The sequence below is a fragment of the Muntiacus reevesi genome, chromosome 4 (assembly GCF_963930625.1).
Source record: "Muntiacus reevesi chromosome 4, mMunRee1.1, whole genome shotgun sequence".
In the NCBI taxonomy this organism is placed as follows: domain Eukaryota; kingdom Metazoa; phylum Chordata; class Mammalia; order Artiodactyla; family Cervidae; genus Muntiacus; species Muntiacus reevesi.
In genome coordinates this window covers 148,241,533-148,264,302 of record NC_089252.1, presented here as the reverse complement: position 1 = coordinate 148,264,302, position 22,770 = coordinate 148,241,533, and the positions used below count along the sequence as shown (strand labels likewise).

The 22,770-nt window shown below is 38.9% G+C and overlaps 2 protein-coding genes across 5 annotated transcripts in view; one reads left to right on the top strand and one right to left on the bottom strand.

Annotated features, from left to right (window-relative positions):
• SENP1 (SUMO specific peptidase 1) overlaps window positions 1-14,963 on the bottom strand; it is a 50,384-nt gene extending 35,421 nt beyond the window's left edge. The window contains exons 1-6 of one of the 4 annotated variants that reach the window (XM_065934534.1): window positions 14,383-14,963; window positions 10,438-10,485; window positions 8,453-8,583; window positions 6,995-7,079; window positions 6,106-6,147; window positions 1,833-1,992 (exon numbers count right to left, since the gene is read on the bottom strand). In XM_065934534.1, the coding sequence (XP_065790606.1) occupies window positions 1,833-1,992; window positions 6,106-6,147; window positions 6,995-7,079; window positions 8,453-8,583; window positions 10,438-10,485; window positions 14,383-14,419 (503 nt within the window). In that variant the 5' untranslated portion in view covers window positions 14,420-14,963. Of the gene's footprint in view, window positions 1-1,832; window positions 1,993-6,105; window positions 6,148-6,994; window positions 7,080-8,452; window positions 8,584-10,437; window positions 10,486-13,748; window positions 13,767-14,382 lie in introns of those variants that run through there. The other 3 variants (XM_065934537.1, XM_065934538.1, XM_065934535.1) reach the window with 3 other exon arrangements.
• A 1,328-nt stretch (window positions 14,964-16,291) lies between these two features.
• Window positions 16,292-22,770, top strand: part of PFKM (phosphofructokinase, muscle) — a 41,914-nt gene continuing 35,435 nt past the window's right edge. The window contains exons 1-2 of the mRNA XM_065934532.1: window positions 16,292-16,388; window positions 16,989-17,111. Of these exons, the coding sequence (XP_065790604.1) occupies window positions 16,307-16,388; window positions 16,989-17,111 (205 nt within the window). The 5' untranslated portion in view covers window positions 16,292-16,306. The remainder of the gene's footprint in view (window positions 16,389-16,988; window positions 17,112-22,770) is intronic.

The window sequence follows — 22,770 nt, the reverse complement described above, 5'->3', positions numbered from 1 at the left end:
ATAGAATTGTATCCTACTACCATGTGAAAATTGTATAAATCTTAATTATGTTGAATGGGTTCATAGCACTTTTCAGGTCTGCTATATCCTTCTACTTCTCAGTATATTCATTCTATTAATTTTTGAGAACTTGATACTGAAACTCCAACAAAAATCTTAATTTATCTACTTAAAAAATAATTATAACACATGGTGGAACTATAAAGAAAAGCGAGTGCTATTCAAGCCTGTAAGAAACTAAAGGGGGATAACTACTGATAGAATTCTAGACTGTACACTGGTTTGGACAAACTAGTTGTAAAGGATAATTTTGGGTCAACTAGGAAAATTTAAATATAATTTATTCAGTGTACAAGATAAAATTTACTGAATGAAAAAGGAGATGACGACTGACTGAAAAAGATTACAGAGGAGCATGCACAGTATGAACTCATTGTTGGAAAAAAATGAGTGTAAACCGAGGAAAATATCTGGAAGGATATATATATTAATGTAAGACATTACAAAGGTGATCACTGATTGGTGGGAATATGATGTTTTTATTGCTTATTTTGTGCTTATCTGTATTTTCCAATTTTGTACAAAGCATGTGCCCTGTTTCTATAATAACATTATTTTAAAAAATAGCAGTATGGCATTCTTGGGTAAAAAAAGCAACTTGCCAAATGATGCATACAGAATATCTTTAATGAAGTCAATACATTATACATTCTATAGTATTACATAGCATATGTATCATCTATATCTAAGTAGGACAGAGTGAAAGAGAAATGAACACAGGAAAAGATATGGAAGGAAACACATGAAGAGGAAGGGAGTAAGACTGTGAGTAGGGGTTAAGGAATTTTTGGCTTTATTGGCAATGTTTTAATTTTTATAATGCAACTGTATTAATGAATTATTTTTTATATTAATGAATTATTTTATAATTTTTTTAAATATTAAGAAGTAGGGAAGACAATTCCTAGGGGTACTCACACATGTTTCCAGAGGTCATGTGCTAATAATCATAAAATAAAAACTACCTGATTGGTTTCAATCAACACCAGAAAGCTTAGCTTTGACTAAACAAGAAACTAAATGATACTACATGTCTAAAATCTATCACCAGAGTAATTAAGAAATGATAAATACCATATAAAAAATTTACCAACATCAAGTATTTGAGGTTTCATAAAGTATTGAAAGTTTCTAAGCCAAACTTCATCTGCCTTTAATAATCAGTATAAATTTGGTGAGGGAATAAGCAGGGCTTCTAAGTTAGGTTAACTATGATGAAGTTCTTTATGCATCTATTATTTAATAGAAATAGTGGACCAAAGTAAAAGGCTGCTTTGGTTGAAGTCAGGTCTCTGCTCATGTCAGAAGTCTGTAAAATGTGGTTTCTTTGCTATTAAAGTTGCAGAAATTGATCCATTTTCACTTTGGCTGTCATCAAAATTCAGCACCAAATAAATTAAAAGTTGAAAGTACAAAATGAATTTGTTCACATCTTTGTACTAGTAGTAAAGAACCTGCTTGCCATGCAGAAGATGTAAGTGATTCAGGTTCAACCCCAGGGTTGGAAAGATCCTCTGAAGGACGGCATGGCAACCCAGTCCAGAATTCTTGCCTGGAGAATCCCAAGGACAGAGAAGCCTGGTGGGCTACAGTTCATAGGTTCACAAAGAGTCAGACATGACTGAAGTGACTTAGCATGCACACGTATGCACTACGGTTCAAAGTTAAAAAATGGTGTTACTTCTTAAAAGTGCCAAAGTAACAACTATCCTAGGGCCATTTTCCCTTATAATGGAGAAAGTGCTTGTGAACTAAGCAGCCAGAATACTTACCTTGAGGTCTTTCGGGTTTCGAGGTAAAGACTTCGGCTGTTTCTTGATTTTTGTAAAGTTGAACCTGATACCGGAGAGGAATTTCTCCACTGGCCATTTGCACTCTGGCCAAAGGTTCTTACGTCTCCTGAGCCAATAAAACTGTCTGAGGAAGTGTTGTCTAGAAGAATAAAAGTTTGAATAAATTAAACAAATACCTACAGTGGTTCTCCATACGACTGCAACCATGTCCAACATTGTATTCCAAAGTAATGTGGCATATCACCATGTCTCTCATGGAAGAAAGATACCAGTCTCAACTGCCAGCAAAGTCTGCAGTAAGGGAACTTCTACAAACTATAAGTGATTCAGCCATACTAACCTGAAAATTGATGAAGGAGCTGAATCCTGCCACAGCCATGTGCCTTATCTGCATCAATGTGACTCCGTGGTGTCCACCAAAAGTCAACATTTTACCCCAACTATATCTTGCAAGCACTCCCAGGCCTGGGCCTGAAAGAAGGTAGGCCAGACCAGTAAGAAAGCAGGTGGAGGGCCAAGGAGAATTGTAATTCAAATGAACAACAGTTATTGTTTAATAAGCAGCTGGTGTCACTCTGTTTTTAATTACCATGTTCACGACTCTGGGGCTCTAAGAGCAGAGATAACCTAATTGCTGCTTATTCTGGCCGGCTTATGGCAGGAATGACTCATCATATGCATTTGGTTCTGGTATGATAACTTCAATCACTGAATGTTATGATCAAACATATCAAAACTCAGATACTTGTTACTGCAGTCAGACTAAGTGAGGATTACCTATTATTTCAATTTTATGACTTGTGGCTTACAAACTGGGGTGATAAAAAACTTTCAGTCTATCAGCAGGATGGGACAATTTAAAACAGCACCTTCAAAATAAGTTCAGATGTTAGCCTATGTGACTGAGGTGCACCAGTGGAAAGATGAAAATGTAATTCTCTACTTCCAGAATTTTTGTCTAATGCCCACATCACTTGAAGATCCTCTTTCAAAGCATATTACTATAGAATTTTGCACAATATTATGTATCTGCTGTTTAAATTACTTAATGTAGCTTTTGATACTTTTATTTAAAAAGTAAGGCAACTGACAAAAATACTAGTTTTGTATTGTGGATTTTTTTGAAGCTGATCAGGATTATCAGAATTGAGGGTAAATAAGAGAAATAAAAGAAACAGTCAAGGGTGATATTAAGTACTACCATTACTATACCAATATATGACCTAATCTAATAATTAAATTTATTTTCATAATGAATTACAACTTTTCCCCTCTGCAGTCAACAACTATGCTTGACTTGACATCTATTACTACTACTGTAAAAACAGAGACATGAGGTTAATGAAAATGAGTTTCATTAAAGAACCAGAAAATCATTATCTTTAAGCAAAGTAATAATGATAGAAATCTGTTTCTCATACTTTTTGCTAAAATTTGATTAGGGAATGATCTAACTTGAGATGTCTACTTGAGGAATAAGTCTACCAAAAAATGCAAATTTGAGACCAAGGATAAACCAGAGTAGCCTCTTCGATGGCATCTAACAGATGCCACAGGTTTTCTGGCTTTAAAATTAAAGGAAAAAGCACAGGATCAAGCAATCTATTTCACCAGAATCACTCAGTGAAATTACTGAACAGGGCTCTATTGCTGATGTGATCAAGCAAAGCTACAGAGGGACCACCAACAGGAGGCTGCACTCTTTTAGTATTCTGTCATCATTAAGAAGTCAGATTGCAAATAAGATTACCTATGTGTGTGTGTACACACACAGCACTATAGGGGAATACACCAAAATTTTAATTTGGTGATGGAATTACGGGTATTTTTCTACTTTTCTATACACATTTTCTATAGAGACAGGCAGTATTTTTATGGACACAGTGAAACTTCATATTAAAAAAAAAGTGTGTCAGGCAATCATTTACTATGAAAGTAACCATCAGTTGCTCCTGTTAAGTTTCAGGTTTATTTAGTTTTTATGAATACAGGATGCTTCAATTCACCTTACCTACTAAATATCATTTGGCAACCTAATTTAACATATTTTACAAAGATAAGACATTGATGATGATTCTAAGCATGAGCGAAATCATTTCTTTTCATCTTAAGCTACTTTTATTTAAGGTTGTGAATGTTTTGTTTTCCAATTGTGCTCTTAGTAAAATCAAAAGGTCTTTACGTCTGGTCAATAATAAGTTATTAAAGTGAAAATGATGCGTTTTCTCTTTCTAAATTTTTCTTTTAAAATCAGCTTTTTAAAAAAAAATCAGCATTTTAAATGGTCTGATCTTGGAAATATTTTAAAAGCTTGATACAGAGAGGCAGATTCAGTAAAGTGTAAATGGGAAGCTGTAGACTCTAGATCCTAGTTTGAGGTTTTCCTGTTTGTTTTCACTTTAGTGGAGAAGTAGATGATAAGATAAAAGAAGAGAGAAAAACCAATACAGTCATAATGAGGAGACTAAGGCAAGTAAACTGAGGACCCATGTCTAGCCCAATCAAATCAAGGTGAATGACCACAGAAATTAATGTGGAAATTTTCAGAAAAGAAAAGGATATAGCAGAAACAATATTCTGCAGGACTGGCAATAAACAAGAATGGGTGTAGCAAGATAACAAAGTAAAAAAAAAAAGTACACGGTAAAAAGATTTGAATTACAGTCTTCAGTATAAGAAAAAAAGTATACAGATCTTTGACATTCACAAATTTAAATTTCTAATTGTCAGACAGCAGCCTTAGCGGTCTGTACAACACCATAAATTTGTTTGGTCACAGATTAGATTAAATTTGGCAGAGGCATAAATCTGAATCCTCTGCTTCAGGTTTTAATTTAGAGAATGAATCTAATGGCTCAGCATCCCCATTCAATATGGTTTCATTACTCATTGTTAATATTCTCTAGTCATCATCACATTTAAAGTAACTGTTACGAATTTTTTTCTTTTCCTAAAAAAAAAATGGCCTTTCAAGTGAGAGACAAAAACTCTGACACAGGGATCAACTTGTGGTGTAAGGACAAACATAGAAAAATAACCTTCAAGAATCATGTAATTGAGTAGAAAGCCAGCAAGTCAAGAATATAGGGACCTGAGATGATCTCAGAAATATCCTTTGTGAATATCAAGGGTCTACTGAAATTTAAAAGAAAAAAGCTAAAAACAAATGTTTTTAAGTTATGTATTTATAATAGCTAAAAACAATGAAGATGAAGGGGACCTAAACCAGAAAGAAAATGAAGGAAATGAAGACACATGCCCATTATCCTAAATCACAGCCCCTTGGATTCAGTTGTATTTCTACATCTAAAAAAATTTTTGAAATTTTACAAAGATAATCTGGCATGTACTATGCAGTGCTTCTAAGTATAACCTGAAGCAGCACCTTGTTATCAAACAAATCAATATATCTATAGTGAAATATGTAAATATTCATATTTACAGAGATTTTTTAAAAAGCAAAACATAAATAGTTAAATATCAATTCATGTAGTTTTTTGCTAAGAAAAGAATACAGCTCAGTCTTGATGTCAAACAAATCACGATAAAAATTTTTGGTTTTCAGAGGCTTTGGAATTTTGGGATTGGACGTAAAGGACTGTGAATGTGTATATAAATTCTATGGGTTATCAGAAACCAACAGAAAAAGGTAAATATGAAGAGTAACAGGTAAGCAGAAAATTTTTTAAAAAACTGGGTTAACAAAAGATCGTATCTTTTGAATCATACAATGTGTACATGGATATATACTGACAAAAAAACAGAAATGACCACAGAATTAAGTAAGAATTGAGTTAGCCAGGAGATATTGAATATAATTTGAGTATAATTTTTTATATAATGTTGTTTATTAAATGTAATTAATATTAAAGGTAATTACTTTAAACTGAAACCAAATATTCTGTCCAATGGTAAACCTGGAAACAAAATTGCAAGCATATATAGCTTGAGTTCAAATGAAAATATTAATGATCTGATTTCATTATCCACTCAACTGTCCTATTCATAATATTAATACTAATGACCTATGAAGCCAGATTTCAGGCTCTCTGCTCATCAGAAAGAACTCTTCAACAACAATGACGGCAGAGTTACTTTCTGAAAAAATTAACTGATTTTTCTAGACAATTAAGCACATACTATGTGGAGACCATTTCCCACCCTGGGAGAGAAAATCCAGTGCCCAAGGTAAAGTACCACCCACTAAATGATATTTAAATATAATATAAATCTCAAAGAGCATCATACTAACGTCTTTTTAGGGGAGGAGATCTCATCTTGCTGACAAAGAATCCTGAGGAAGCCAAATAACAATAATTATTATTTGCATTTCATATTTATTATCTCATTTTATCCTTATAAAAATCCCACTGAAACAAGTTCAATGGTATGGCTAATATTCCCATACTTTGGTCAGGTGAGGAGATGAAAGCATGAGGAGTGAAAAACTTTGGAAGACCACTACAATCTTCCTGGGTCATGCTGCCAGGAGGCTAACCAATAAAAAAAACTCATAAGTTTCCTAAGACAGAGCCAGATCATTGGAAATCCAAACCTTAAGAAGGGGGCAGATGAAAAGTAAGGCAGGCCAGGGGCCAGGAATAGCCTAGAGAATGCTTATTTCTGTTATGGATCACAAGTTGAAAAGGCAAGCCCTTGAAAATGCAAGCATGGCTGTGGCAGGTGCTAGACAGAAACATGTAGTGAACATTTCCTGCCCTAAAGGAGGGACAAGCTTGGGTAGAAATAAGTTTTCAGAATTTACGGTTTTAAGCCAAATACAAATAGGCTAGCTCTGTGCTTTAAATCAGTACAAAACAAGTATCCATCACATTACATACACATATTTAAAAAAAAAAAAAAAAATCCAAAATCAGAGTTGTACTGCTTTTCACAATGGCATAATAGGCAAGTAGGAGAACTGATTCCAAAAAAACAATTTCCCCTTAAAAAATGTTTGGCTGAGACTAGATTAGTGAAGTATTATAGCAACCACAAATAGCTTACTAAAATGATGTTTTAATGGAGAAAACACCATTTTGCTTTTGACAATGTTTTCACTTTTAGAGACAGTAAACACAAACGATTTACTAAGAAGACTGAAAGGTAGGAATGCCTTGACTCCAAGTAATGTGTCATACCTGAATAATAGTTTGGACTATAAGCTGCACTTCTTGTAGAACAAGTATAAGACCGGTCCAAATTTCCTTGCCTGGAAGGTAAAATCTAAACAAAACAAAAAGATTTTTTAGCCATATTTTTTAACAATAAAATGCAATAAAGATTGACACTAGGAAACATACACAATTAGACAAGATTAAGACACATTTCAGAACAATATAATTAAATATACATATATATATAATAAACTGCATACTAGTAAGAAAGGAAGACACATAGACAATCTGATGAAATGACTAAGGCTTCAAGGGGAAAAAATGTGAAAATATTTGTTAACAACTTAGTTCAAAGAATGCTCATTACAAGGTAATATGTATCTAGAATATCCTCTTCTCAAAGCCAGTGTATCACACAACAAAGCAGCTGACAAAATCAACCTGGTTTTGATCCTTTTGATAACAGGACAGTTCTTAATCAGGGGTGCTCCTGTACCCCAGCACAAGTCTGTAAATGTGGAGATATATAATCAGTTATCAAAATGATTACTGGAGTCAGATGCTACAGGTATTAAGTGTCCAGAGGTTTGGGATGCTAAACATTCTGAACACATCAAAGAACAGTCTTATCCAAATTAGTAATGGCTTCCTACTGAGAAAGACTGCTTTATTAACAGTGATCCTCAAATCTTAATGTGTATATAGATCACCTGGAAACTTTTTAAACTATAGATTCTGATTCAGTAGGTATGGGGTAAAGCTTGAGATTCTGTATTTCTCATAAGCTCTCAGATGATGCTGATGCTCCTGATCCCTGAGAAACTAAGCTTTATATAACAGAGAAATCTCAGAGCTGTTGTATATTTTCAATTTCCTCCCATTTATCACTCAGTGATTTTAAGACATCAGTTTAAAAGATCACTGATCTGTGTACTGGTAATAAAATATTGAGGAATAAGAGTTTTCTAAAAGGTACCATTCTCCAAGAATTCATACATAGTCTGGTTCTTACCTTAACTTTAACATATCAAACAAAATTCCAAATACTAGTATAAGAAAGTTGCTCAGTCATGTCCAACTTTTTGTGACCTCATGGAACACACAGTCTATGGAATTCTCCAGACCAGAATACTGGAGTGGGTAGCCTTTCCCTTCTCCAGGGAATCTTCCCAACCTAGGGATCCAACCCAGGTCTCCCACATTGCAGGCGGATTCTTTACCAGCTGAGCCACCAGGGAAGCCCAAGAATACTGGAGTGGGTAGCCATTCCCTTCTCAAGCAGATCTTCCCGACCCAGGAATCGAACCAGGATCTCCTGCATTGCAGGCAGACTTTTTACCAGCTGAGCTAGAAGCACTAGTATAACCGACTCTAAAAAGTTTACATATTTGCCTGTGTTTTCAAGTGTGGCATTTAAACTCTATCAGATGAAAACTTAAGCCTAAATAATTCATTAATTAAGGAAAGAAAATTATTACTAACCTGATGGTCAGAAAGTGAAAGCTGGTCCTCTGAAAAACCTGTTTGTGACAGGAGATGGGTTTTGAATATGGAGTTGTGGTTCACTAAAGTTACTTCTCCAGCATCCATCCTCATCCTATCAGCAATATCATCTGGGGAGAGTCCAGATTAGTTCAAGTCACATAATGCTTCAGTATTTATTTTTCCATGAACCAATCTTTTCACCTAATAAAAACCCAAACACCTCTACAGTCAAATAAAACCTCTCCTTCACAACTATTGGCAAGAAATCTCAAAATGTCCTTGTCAAAAAAAAAAAAAAGGCCCATGTGCAGAAATTGGTTAATTTGGAATTGAGAACATCTACTAAACAGTTCAAGACTTGTACAAGAATAAAAAGAGCTTAATTCAAAGTTTTAAAAATAATGAAATCTTCCCAAAAGAAAATTTTAAATATTAAAACAATAGGGAAAATTTTACCATTCAAAACAAATACTCTTAACCCAGTTTATTTCTTATTTCAACTCAAAAATTTAATCCATGTGAAAATTTTTTCTGCAAAAAGCATAATTTATTCATATAGCTCTTAATAGACATCAACTCAATTAATGTAATACTGTGGCAGAACCTTACTTCTATAACCATTTTTGAGGGCTTTATTACTATAAAAGGGCTAGAACAGAAACAAATGAGAGGAATGGAATTCATTGATTCACACTGCTATCAGCAATGAGAGAAAAGGGAAACAAATGACCAGAAGAAAGAAGAGAGACTGAGCAAAAGGAGAAGACAGTAGAGAAAGACTAACGTGGACTTCAAAGAAACACATGCGATGTTGTAAGATCTAACTATAGGTTTTTCACCCTATTTCTAAACTGACTACTAGTCTTGACCTTATTTATATTGCTCCCATTACAGACATAAACTACTATGAACAAAGGAAAATGTTCCAATCACAATTAATTCTCAATGCTACTAGCTAAATGAAATTAAAATTTTACCTTCATCAAATTATTTATCATATGAATAAGCAGTATGAAGTGAAGTGAAAGTCACTCAGTTGTGTCCAACTCTTTGCGACCCCATGGACTATATATAGTCCATGGAATTCTCTAGGCCAGAATACTGGAGTCGGTAGCCTTTCCCTTCTCCAGGGGGTCTTCCCAACCCAAGGATCAAAGCCAGGTCTCCCGCAAAGCAGGCAGATTCTTTACCAGTTGAGTCACAAAGGAAGCCCAAGAATACTGGAGTGGGTAACCTAGCCATTCTCCAGCAGATCTTCCCAACCCAGGAATCGAACCAGGGTCTCTCGCACTGCAGGTGGATTCTTTACAACTGAGCTATCAGGGAAGCCCATAACACTCAGTATAACACAGTACTAAAGAACCAGTCTGCCTGAGCTTAAATCCTGGCTTCGCCAATTATAGTTGTGTGATCCTAGGCAAGTTTCTTAATCTCGGTGTCTCAGATAATAACAGTACCTGCTAGATGCTACTGCTCTTTAGTGGCTAAGTTGTTTCTGACTCTGTGACCCTAAGGACTGTAGCCCACCAGGCTCCTCTATCCATGGGATTTCCCAGGCAGGAATAGTAGAGTGGATTGCCATCTCCTTCTCCAGGGGATCTTCCTGATCCAGGGATCTAACCCTTGTCTCCTGCATTGGCAGGTGGATTTCTTTACCACGGAATCACCAGTGAAGCACACCTACTAGATACTATTAAGTATTTTAAGTACTTAAAAGGCCTTGCACATAGTAATACTTGGTACTATGTATTTGGCTTTTTAATACAACAAATGAAAAAATGCTTTAAAATGTTGCTATAAAGAATAGCCCAATCAAAAGAAAACTGATATAGTTATTATATAATTAGGATGAGATCTCCTTTAAAATTATTAACACAAAAATCCAAATACTGAAAATATTAAGCACAGATGCAAATATTCTTTCATTCCAGCTTAACTAACTAGAGTAAAAGGACTGAACACTACTTCATAATCAGTCTTACCCATGTCAGGTGTTTTCACATCACTGACTTCAGCAAAGATACAAAGTCCTATAAAAGAAGACAGAAAACAGAAATATTACATTCTGAAACATCTCTTTCATATAATTATAGAACATGAAGCCACTCAGAAGTGGTGCTTTTATTCTTAGTGAAGAAAAAAATAAGATGGTAAGGCAAGTTGATGGGAAGAGAATGGAAACTAAAATTAGCCTAAGGTAGTTTCAAACATTTCTGCAACCTGTGCTATACTAAAGAGTAATTATGAACTATCCACAGAATACTACAGCACAAAGCAGGTGAGGAGAGCCAACACTCTGGAGGTTAATTTGCACAGGATCATAAAGTAAGTGACAGCACCGAAATTACAACCTAAAAGTTCTTCCCAATCCACTGCTCTATCACCTCATGCTAAACCATTTTATAAACAAGTAACAGATCTTATAGTAGTCCTATTAAGATTTCTCTTCCCCATGTCTTACAGGCCAAACAAAAAGCAATAGAAAATTATGAGGACAATCAAGGAACTCATCACAGTTGTACTAAATACTCCCCCACCCCCATCATTAATGGTTACAAATCAAAGCCCCTTTGCCTATATGAAATTTTCTCCTCGATATGTCTAATTTGCCCAGAAAAAGAGGTTAAAAGCCTAGTTGGTGGAACTAGGTTAATAAACACATCCCTGTACCAAGGCTTCTTGGCAGATTTACAAGGAGTTGACTAGGGGTGGTACACTTATTTATTCATAATCTTATCACATATTTTTCAAAAGACTGAGCACTTCACCAACCACATAGCACTAACAGAGCTTCAATCTAAGGAGATTGAATGATGATAACAGGAACCCTTTATGGTCCCAACACCAAAGTGCACACATTAAGGAAGGCTGCTTGAGCTTTTCTTGGCATAGGTACAGACTAAGCAGAGTAATCATCTGATTACTTGCCAGGGGAGTTTCCCAAAGAATTTAAGCCTTAGATTAAGGCTTCAAATATATTTCCAAATGCTCAACTTACTATAACGTTTCTATCTGGTAATTCTCCAGATTATTCTTTTCCCTTTTTTCTTTTTCAATAAAGCCAAATTCCCTGGGTCCCCTATTAAGGGAAAAAAATCCTATCAACCAATAAACTAGCGTGACTTTTTAACATTTCACTCTTTCAAGCCATTCCATAACTGTCACCACTAGTCTTTTTAGGAAAAAAAAAAACAACACCAAAAAACACAAAGCTGTATTTTCAATATTTATCGTATTTATAAAGTTTCAAAACCCACCTGTTTGGCTTGGGTGGGGAGGGGTGAGGGGACATTTATTTCAGGGCTAGTTTTAAAATATTTGCTCATTTTCTACTGTCCAATCATTTCAGCACTTTCAAAGGTCTCTAGGACACTCTGCCTCTCTCTTCTTCCTGTCCCCCAGTTGCCCCCAGTTCTGAGGGCCCAAGGGCCAGGAGTTACTACTAGTCCTTTCTGTTATATTAAGAGGAATGCCAATTTAAAAGCCTGGTGCCCATTAGAACAATCCTGTGTTAACGTCCTTTGCACTGCTGAGATAGAGGTGAAAGGAAAGCAAGCAAGAAGTCAAAGAACATTGGGGATTATGTCCAGGGAGGTTTGGTGACTTGCCTGAAATCACAAAAATGGGACAAAGGAAAGACAAAAATCCAGGCATCCTCACTTGTAAGCAGATGCTCTTTCAACAAACATCGCAATATTTCACATCCTTCAACATATCCTTACTCAAGGAGTCATACACTTTATCAAGATAAAAGTAATCCCTAGCTAAATCTGGGGAATCCACACTTTTTTATGTTGCTGCTGCTGCTGCTATTTGGTCACCAAGTCTTGACTCTCTCGACCCTACATACTGTAGTCCACCAGTCTCCTCTGTCCATGGGATTTCCCAGGCACATCCAGCTTCTTTGGTATGCTTATGCTACTTTCTTTTTGCCACTGTGCAAATATAATGGGAGAAAGGATATTTTACCCCAAAATTCAACACGAAATGTTGGACCTGGAACTTCTGATGCCAACAAATTCTTTCAAGCATGAGAAAATTTTCCCCCTAAGAGTATTCTAGTACTTCATTTTCTACTTCACATCAGTCATTTAATTTACGAAAAAAACATAAGTAATTACAGGTATTCAGTTGAAATCAGATAAACGGCTGAGCACAAGATGACAAAAAAATCTGAAAAAAAAAAAAAAAAAAAAAAAAAAGGCAAAGTCCTGACAATAACAGAACGTAATGAGTATAGTAAGACATATATGCAAAAAGGTGATTATAAAACTGAACATTTAGAGCTACCATGAAGCTACTTGAAAGTATATACTGAGGAGAGGCACTGTACAATTAGCTTTTTGCAGGATCAAGATGTAGTAAGAAAAATTTCTGATATGACAAGGGTGTGGAAGTGATCATGTGAATCATCCTATTACAAACTCTGGAAAATTATGTATATGAAAACAGTCTGCACTATATCATTATGCAATTTTTGGTTGTCTTTCATATTTCTACAAGTCATCACTCAAATTAGACTCTAACACCTTAAAATCCTTAAAAAAAGGATTCGATTTCTTTCTCACACACACACACACACACACACACACACATTTACTGTGTACCAGTAACTCAGAGTGGACTAGGGATTCGATTTCTTCCACACACACACACACACACACACATTTACTGTGTACCAGTAACTCAGAGTGGACTAGGGATTCGATTTCTTCCACACACACACACACACACACACACACACACATTTACTGTGTACCAGTAACTCAGAGTGGACTAGGGATTCGATTTCTTCCACACACACACACACACACACACACACACACACACTTACTGTGTACCAGTAACTCAGAGTGGACTAGGGATTCGATTTCTTCCACACACACACACACACACACACACACACACACACACACTTACTGTGTACCAGTAACTCAGAGTGGACTAGGGATTCGATTTCTTCCACACACACACACACACACACACACACACACACTTACTGTGTACCAGTAACTCAGAGTGGACTAGGGATTCGATTTCTTCCACACACACACACACACACACACACACACACACACACTTACTGTGTACCAGTAACTCAGAGTGGACTAGGGATACAAGGATGAGTAAGAACTGGTCCTGCTGCTGAGAATCTCACTGTCAGAGGGAGGAAACCAGATTCATCAACAGATACTTAAAACAGGATAATAAAGCTGGTGCAACTGGTAGAAGGTGTAGGAGTCAGGTACAGAAAAGGAAAGACTTCCAAAGCAGTAGTCAAGAATTACATCACCTTAGCTTGAGGTAGAAGAACCTGTTTTTTAATTCATTTGCTGTCTCTAGATCTGTCATTAGATGGGTGATTGGAAGACCATCTTTGCAGCTGGGATAATTAATTCGAATTAAGTAAGAGTGAGTGAGGCTTCTCCACAACAAATGAGACTTCCAATAAGGGACTAAAGGAGAAAAGATAATCTCTAAACTAGCAGTTGAAGGATAATTCTTAAAGATATGCTTAAAGTTTCACTGTAACTGTAATTCCAAATTCAGTGTAATCTAGCTCTCAACAGGAGTCCTTAACACAAATTATAAAGATTTAGGAGATGATGCGATCTAAAATCATCCAAAATCATCCACTTGGAAGAAGGACCCTAAGTCAATTAGTTGGGGACCTCTAAAAGGCATTATATAAATTTCACAAGAATCACCACCACCCCAAATATAAAAAGCAAACAAACGTGAGGTGAAATGACTTTAACAAAACTGACGAGAAAGTGATAAAGCAGCGAGTTATTGCCAAGAAGATAGTGGAAATACTGCAGAGGCACCGATAAACAGAAATCACCAAGCTCAAGAGAAACTGGGCATATATCCAGAGAGATCACGTTATAGGGGACGCCAAGAAAGAGACGGTTCAAGGGAATTACCAGGTAAGCAAACGGCAGCAGTTAAGGGGATTTTCATAACCTGGGCAGGAGGGTCCAGACGTTTCTTTCTGGTGGTGGCACTAGCGGTATCACATCTCTGGGAGATACCACAGAGTAAAAGAGTTGGAGAACTGTTTACATGAGACGCAGAAGTAGTCGAGAAATATCTTTCAAGCCTCAAGGAAGGCGGGAGGTGAAGCACGTATAACAGAAAAGCTGAGCTTCCCGATGAAAACAGCTTTCCCCTGAGAGAAGACCTGCTCTGGCGGGAAAGCCCCGAAATCCCAACCGGCCTTTTCCTCACGAGTAGGGCTGGGCGCTGAGATGGGGCCGGCCGTGACCGTAGGGAGACGGCCTCTCCTCGACCCCGGAGAATGAGGCCTCAAGGAACGGCCTCGGGAAAGCTAACTAACCGCCACCCGCCAGATCGCGGCCTCGGACAGCAGGGGGGAGGGGAGGTGGTCCCAGGGGGCGGGGCAGAGGAAAAAGCGCACTCCCCAGAGCTGTCCCCGCTTCCGTCCAGCCCAGCCCAGGCTGCCGGGCCCGGGCCCGCTCTGCCTCCCGGTCAAGGTTCCCTCCATCCTCACCCCTCCCCCAGCTTCCCGCCGCCACTCACCGAACCGGAACCGGCTGCTATGCGAAGGGGTTTCCGGTCGGGCGCGGAACGCAAAACCCGGGAACCGCCGCGAACCGGAACCGCCTTCACAACACCGGAAGAGCTGTTCCGAGGCTGCGGAGGAGGTGGGGGTGGGGCGAGAGGTCAAAGAGCAGAGTTGAGGACTGAGCGGAACGCCTGCGCAGTGTGGCGAGGCCCGAGACGCCAGGGGAATCATCTAAGGCTGTAGTCATAATTTCCTCTTTCAGTTTGGGCTTTTTCTCCTTCTCCTTATTAGAATACTGTTAGTGTGCCCATCGTCCTTCGCTTTTCTCTGTTCCCTCGGCCCCCTTACCCGCCGCCTTCTGGTTCCGCTCGGCGATTTCTGCTCACGCTTTGGTTTCCATGGCAGCTTCTCTCTGTGGTCCTTGAACAGCAGGAACCGGTGGCCACCTTGACAGATGTAGACCAGAGCTAAATTTAGCTTGGGCAAGATTCGTGTTTTAGCGAGAATCACAAAACGTTAGCGCTTGTAGAGGTTATTGGCCATCATTTAGCCTACGAGTTTCAGAGAAGTGGAATCATTTCCCAAAGTTATAAAGTACATGGCAGATCTGGGACTAGGAAACAAGTTTTTTTAACTTGCCGTCCTGTACTCTTTGCAGCCTATCATGCATGAATGGCTATTGGGGAAAGGGTGGGGCGGGGGGTGGGGAACAGCTTGGTATTGGCTTAGGCTAGACTCTGGAAAAGTGAAGAAACTTCCAGAACGATGGACGAGTTTGAAACGCTCCTCCAAGAGGTGTGAGGAAAGTGATCCAGAGATCCATCCCAGGATTCTGCTCTCTGAAGAGCTAGATGACCATGTTGTTGTTAGTGGGACGGAATTGGTTAACTTTTATTTTCTATTTTTAAAAAAGAAAATAATGAGAAGGCATAGGTTTGTTCATTTAGACTTGTCATCAAGTCCCTCAGCTTGGCAGGCCTCAGGACCCAGGCCCGTCTAGAAGTCTTGGAGAAGTGCTTTTGAGTATACACTCTAGACCCAGATGACAGCCACAGTCTGAGGTCGGACTTGGCTGAGCTGGAGGCCTCCAGCCTTTTAGCTCCTCTCAGCTGCTGGAGAAAATACTTGTTGAGTTCAGGATATCTTGCCCTGTCAAATGTATAAAAGTAGATAATATGTATCACTTAATATGCTGACATTTTGTACTATCAGGATCTAAGGCCTGTTAGTATTGAACACACGTGGTCCATGTCATTTTTGTCCATCTTAATCATTCCACAGATCTGTTGATTTGTATTATATTCTATTTCTAGGAGGCAACCATGCGTAAAGTGGAATTGCATCTGAAACTTTTCATAAGTGTAATTCAGTCTCGCCAGTTAGTCAGGACTCCTCAAAGAACAGGTACCATTGTCTCCTGATCATATTCCAGTAACAGAATGGATTCTCTTGCCAGGAATCTCAGTATAGGATATGAGACTTAATAGTGCAAAGGCAATCCTTAGCAGTCAACTGATCTGGTTTATTCCACTCTCACTATGATAAAATGTTTATGACTGAATCCTGTCTTTTCCCTTCACAAGTGTCAGGTGAGATTTTGGCCTATTATGCGAGGATAGTCCCCAGGCAGATAACAAGGACTTGGGAACTGAGAGAGAACAAGACTTATAGCACATTTGCTGGTAGTAGGTGTATTAAATATATGAACACTCCAAAACCTATAAGGTAAATATAATCCTGAAGGAAAATGGCGTTCTCTTCCACCCCAGTCTTAAAGTTCCTAGGTATGTGTTCTGCTTTCACCTCTTTTATGTCAATAGTATAACTTTTTGGAGGTAAGATAGTTATTGATAAGAGCCACCACTTCTTTAATTTTTTCACTGGATTTATACGTAAAGTGCCCTGGATAGCTAGCTGAGAGCCATAGAGAAAGTGAAAGAGAATAAAGAACACTCTCCTCCCTGAATCCCACCTTGAGGATAACCTAGAAATGTTTTTTCTCAGCTGAGGAAGCTTCAACTTCCAGCATGCTCATACAAAAGCCACCATCTGGGACCGATGCCTTGAAGAATCTAGATACTGTGGATGATCCAGACACTGTGGAAGGCATATCCATTTTTGCAAATGGTGAGGCATGTGGTTAAGCATGGGGGAGGAATGTGGAAAGGGAACATTGGAAAGTGAAAAAATTGTGAATATCATTATAAATATGGGTAGATATACTAAATTTGAAAAATGAGTTAAGACACAAGAGAGAAAATTGTGTAGGGTGGGTGGGGAGTGGAATCTGTGAAACTGTTAAAAGAGGGACAGGTCCCTCTATGAAGAATAGCTTGGTTTAATCAATAGCAAGTCATTTGGCTCCCTCATAACTGTAAACTGCTAATCTGGTTTATCCTATTATTAGGAACTTTGATATATAAAAATGTGAAAGACACTCTTAAGTGTCTTAAAAAGATTAAATTAAGTTACTATATCACAAAGTTATTCCAAATATTGTAAAAAAAATTCACCTTTGGACTGCATTTAATAACACATTTCTTTTGAATATTTTAAGTAGTGTACAACTTAAGAAATTTATGTGAAACTTCAGAAACACATTTCTGTTTCTTCTCAGCTTAATTATATCTGTAGTGGAGTCAGTACACTGCAAACATTTATTGAGTTCCCACTATGTGCCCAATAATATACTAGAAATGATAGAGATGTTGTAAATATATATTTTTACATAAATGACAATGACATAACTTTGTCATTGCCTCAGTAGTTTACAGTTTGGAAATGTTTTAGAGATTAATTAGTCCAACTCCTTATATTTTTCAAAAAGAATTCAGGTCTAAAAAGGTTTTCCTCAAGAAGTTAATAAATTCTTTGGTGTAATCACTCCCAGCATCTATGAAATATATAGCAATATTTATTCAGTAATTTTTGAGCACTTATGTTTGAAATAACGTATTAACACTAGTCTCAATAGGAGATGAGAAAATGAACTAGATGTTTTCCCTCTCGCCCAGAAACTGATGATCAAGAAGGGAGATAATGTGAGACAGTGTGTAACTCAAAGAGCTTGATAACTTTGGTTCAAAATGTTGAATTTCAAAAGGCTGCCTTGGAGATGTAGAAAAGAGAGGGGCCAGCTAACTGCTTTGGCAGAGCTTCACCGAGCTCCAGTAGGTTGGCAGGGCACCATGGGGCAGGATCCAGTCCTAGGCTTTGCAGTGGCATACACTCTGTCTTAATTCAGTCTCCTCAGGGTTCCGAGAGCTAACCAGACTCACAGAAAAATGGTTTGTATACAGTAGTCCCAATTTATTAGGCTACTGGAACAATATGTATCCATATATGGCAACTATGTGAGGTCTGTGTCCCTTTAATCAGACTTGCTTTGCCCATGCATAAAAAGCTGCTAAGTCAAGACATAAGCCCAGCTGGTGGACTTGTCCTACAGTTTCCTGAATTTGTATAGATTATTTCTTATTTGCCTTCTTCTTCCCTGCTTTTCCTATTCTCATTTTGCTCTATACCTAATACTCACCTCAGACCCCCTTTGCTTTGATGACCCACTTGGACCTGCCTCTGTGGTTTGAACTCAGCCTTATCCCATGGACAATATTTTGCTGTTCAACTTCTGCCTTTGAGCACTGAGGCCTCAGGTAAGAGCTACATTTAACCCTTCCAGCTCTCCCATTAGAGACTGAGAATCAAATATCTTCCCAGTTTGCCCCATTGGGACCTTCAATCCTCCTTTTCTGCCTTTCTTCCTGCCTCATTCCCTGCTTCTTTCCTTCCTTATTCCCTCCCTGCTTTGTTCTTTCCTCTCTACCTCCCTCATTCTGACCCTCCTCCTTTTTGTTCCTTCCAAGAAAACTTGTTAAGGATATACTATGTCAGGCACTGTCCTTGGCACTGGGCATACCAGTAAACAAAATTAGTACATTGCCCACCCTCATGAAGTTTTTGGTCTTGTGGGTGTAAGGCAGTAATCACATAATCACACACATGCTTAGATAGAATGATGCTAGTACAGTGAAGGAAAATAATACTCTATAATCAGAGTGTAAAACATGGGCTGTAACCTTGCCTGAGAAGTCAGAAAGACCCTTTCTTAGGAAGACTCAAGAGATGAGTATGCATAAGCCAGGGAAAGGGGGAAAACGAGTTTTTAGAAAAAGGGACTGTAAGCTCTGAAATGAGAAGGAGTTTGGCTCATTGGAGGAGTAGAGAGGCCAGCGCAACTTGAGGGAGGGGAGGAGTAGCTGTAGCACCAACTCTGAAAATAGTAGAAGAGCCAAATCATGCTCTTCTTCTAGGTCTTACCACTCCCAAGCTAGTGGAAGTCACTGCAGAGTGACAGGGTCATAGTCATGTTTTAAAACAATAATTATTTTGAGGATGCATTGGAGCAGACAAGAGTGGCTACCTGCTTTGGTGGGATGGGTAATGTCCCTGTCTTGCTCAGTTCCTCACATCTAGGCAATGCAGCCTTGTAGGGCATGAGTGAGGAAGTCAACCGTCAAATAGCATTGAGGTGGTCCCAGAGCTCTTGATGCCAAATAAAATCCCCAGACCCTGGCTTGATGTTCCTCTGCTGCTGCTGCTGCCAGGCTGAAAAATTCACAGGGACTCCATTCAGGATGTCTTGCTCCTTGCTTAAGTGAAGCTCTATATGGAGGTGCTATGCTCTGATCCTCAAGAAAAATGGAATACATTTTGCTTCCCGTCTCACACCAGGCAGGCAGGCAGCTGCAGCTGTTATTTTCTTCACGTCCCTGCCCATCAGTATAGACAAATCAGCCTATGCTATAATGAGGCAGGCTGAATGTGTATGTGTGTGCTTCTGGCCTATAGAGGACTAGTCCTAAACAAGGAAGTCATTTGATCCTGCACTGGGGCACAGCAAGGGAGTGAGTTTCCTAGGCCCCTGACTTTTGTAAAGAAAGGTGGTTAGTATTCCCAGACAGCTGAGGTTGTGGGATGACTACTTCCATGACAAGTACGCAGAGGCAGTAGGCAGCTTGGTGGGCCAGACTATAGTTCAGCAGATCCAACTGCCCACTAGACCTCAAGCTTAACTTTGAAATAGTGGAGCTATTTCAAATCATAAAAGATTATGCTGTTAAAGTGCTGCACTCAGTATACCAGCAAATTTGGAAAACTCAGCAGTGGCCACAGGACTGGAAAAGGTCAATTTTCATTCCAATCCCAAAGAAGGGCAATGCCAAAGAATGTTCAACATACCGCTCAATTGCACTCACCTCACACACTAGGAAAGTAATGCTCAAAACTCTCCAAGCCAGGCTTCAACAGTACATGAAGTGTGAACTTCCAGACATTCAAGCTGTATTTAGAAAAGGCAGAGGAACCAGAGATTAAATTGCCAACATCCGTTGGATCATAGCAAAGGCAAGAGAATTCCTGAAAAACATCTGCTTCTGCTTTATTGATTTCACCAAAGCCTTTGACTGTGTAGATCACAACAGACTGTGGAAAATTCTTAAAGAGATGGGAATACTAGACCACCTTACGCCTCCTGAGAAATCTGTATGCAGGTCAAGAAGCAACAGTTAGAACTGGACATGGAACAACAGACTGGTTCCAAATTGGGAAAGGAGTATGTCAAGGCTGTATATTGTCACCCTTCTTGTTTAACTTCTATGCAGAGTACATAATGAGAAATGCTAGACTGGATGAAGCACAAGCTGGAATCAAGATTGCTGGAAGAAGTATCAATAATCTCATATATGCAGATGATACCACCCTTATGGCAGAAAGCGAAGAAGGACTGAAGAGCCTCTTGATGAAAGTGAAAGAGGAGAGTAAAAAAGTTGGCTTATAACTCAACATTCAAAAAACTAAGATCATGGCATCCAGTCCCATCACTTCATGGAAAATAGATGGGGAAACAATGGAAACAGTGATAGACTTTACTTTCTTGGGCTTCAAAATCACTGCAGATGGTGACTGCAGCCGTGAAATTAAAAGACGCTTGCTCCTTGGGAGAAAAGCTCTGACCAACCTAGACAGCATATTAAAAAGCAGAGATATTAGTATGCTGACAAAGGTCCATCTAGTCAAAGCTATGGGTTTTCCAGTGGTCATGTATGGATGTGAGAGTTGGACTATGAAGAAAGCTGAACGCCATAGAATTGATGCTTTTGAACTGTGGTATTGGAGAAGAATCTTGAGAGTCCCTTGGACTGCAAGGAGATCCAAGCAGTCAATCCTAAAGGAAATCAGTCCTGAATATTCATTGTAAGGACTGATGCTGAAGCTGAAGCTCCAGTACTTCGGCACCTGATGCGAAGAACAGACTCATTAGAAAAGACCCTGATTTTGGGAAAGGTTGAAGGCAGGAGGAGAAGGGGACGACAGAGGATGAGATGGTTGGATGGCATCACTGACTGGATGGACGTGAGTTTGAATAAGCTCCGGGAGTTGGTGATAAACAGGGAGGCCTGGCCTGCAATAGTCCGTGGGGTCAGAAAGAGTCGAACACGACTGAACAACTGAACTGAAGTGAACTGTGCATAAGCCTCTTCTGTTCACTGTTGGGCAAAAAACTTGGTAACCTGTGACTGCTGAGCCCACTTCTTCCTGGGCTGCAAATGGCGGGGGGGGAATGCCAGGGGAGCAGTGTTTCCCCGTCTATCTCTCCTGTCACAGCTCCTTCCACCCCCTGCCCAGAAGCAGAAGACTTACCTGTCGTATTCTTTGCTTTGTCTAAGCTGTCTGTCACCACATTGCCCATGCCCCCACCTTCAGTTCCTTTGATAATACACTTAAACCTTGGCAGTTTATGCAGGCCAGGATGTGAAGTTGCCCCCACACTGTAAGCACAGCTGTTTACACTGCGAGCACACTGTTTACAAGTGTTTGCTGCCCACAACCTAAGTTCCTTCCAAACAGGCATACTTGCTTCCTGCCTCACAGATAGGATTCTCCACATATAGATGCTATGCTATCATGATCCCAGAACCTGTATCCTTGCTAAAGGAAAATCAGTAGGAGCTCTGCCTCCAGCAAGATTACCCTCATCTCAACCTAGTCACCATTCAACATTGACCTCCCAATCCCAACCTCCCAGGAACAACTCCAAAGAACTGGTGTTTTTTGCAAAGCTAAAATTCTCAGAGCTTTTATAGTGTCAACTAAATTGGAAAGATCTTTGAGTAGGAAAATAGCCTTACAGATGCGTTTCTTTCAGTCAAATATTCAAGGATACCAGTAGACTTGAGGAACACTTTTGTTCATCTTCCACTGATTAATAGAAATAATTTTATTTATTCTCTTGGAGCATCCTACTCTGAATGGTTCCTTATTAAACTACCTCTCAGCTAACCCTCTCATTTCCCTCAGGGAAATGTATTTAAGAGTCTAAAGATATATCCCTTGGACTTGCTAAACTGCTCGGCCTTTCACGTTATGGTCCATGAGGTGTCAGTAGATCTGAAGTAGAAGACTGACACCCAGTGTTGTCTTATATAATGATTATTTGTCATCTCTTCCTTGATAACCCTCAAAATTTGCTTCTTTAAGAAAAGAAAAAGTATGTCTGGTTCAAGCTTGAGTCTTCATACCTCAGCTAAAGACTTCACTTACCTGCCCTTATCAAGACTTGAAGGTGGTGCTTCAACTGTGGTGGGGGTCATCTTGTTACCTGTGACCACTGCCTGAGCTACCTTTCTCAAGAAGTTGATCCTCATTGGCAGAAATGACTCCATAGGAGCCACCCAGGCCTTTGAGACATGCAGCTGCATTCTTCAAGTGTTGGTGTTCCTAGACCTCC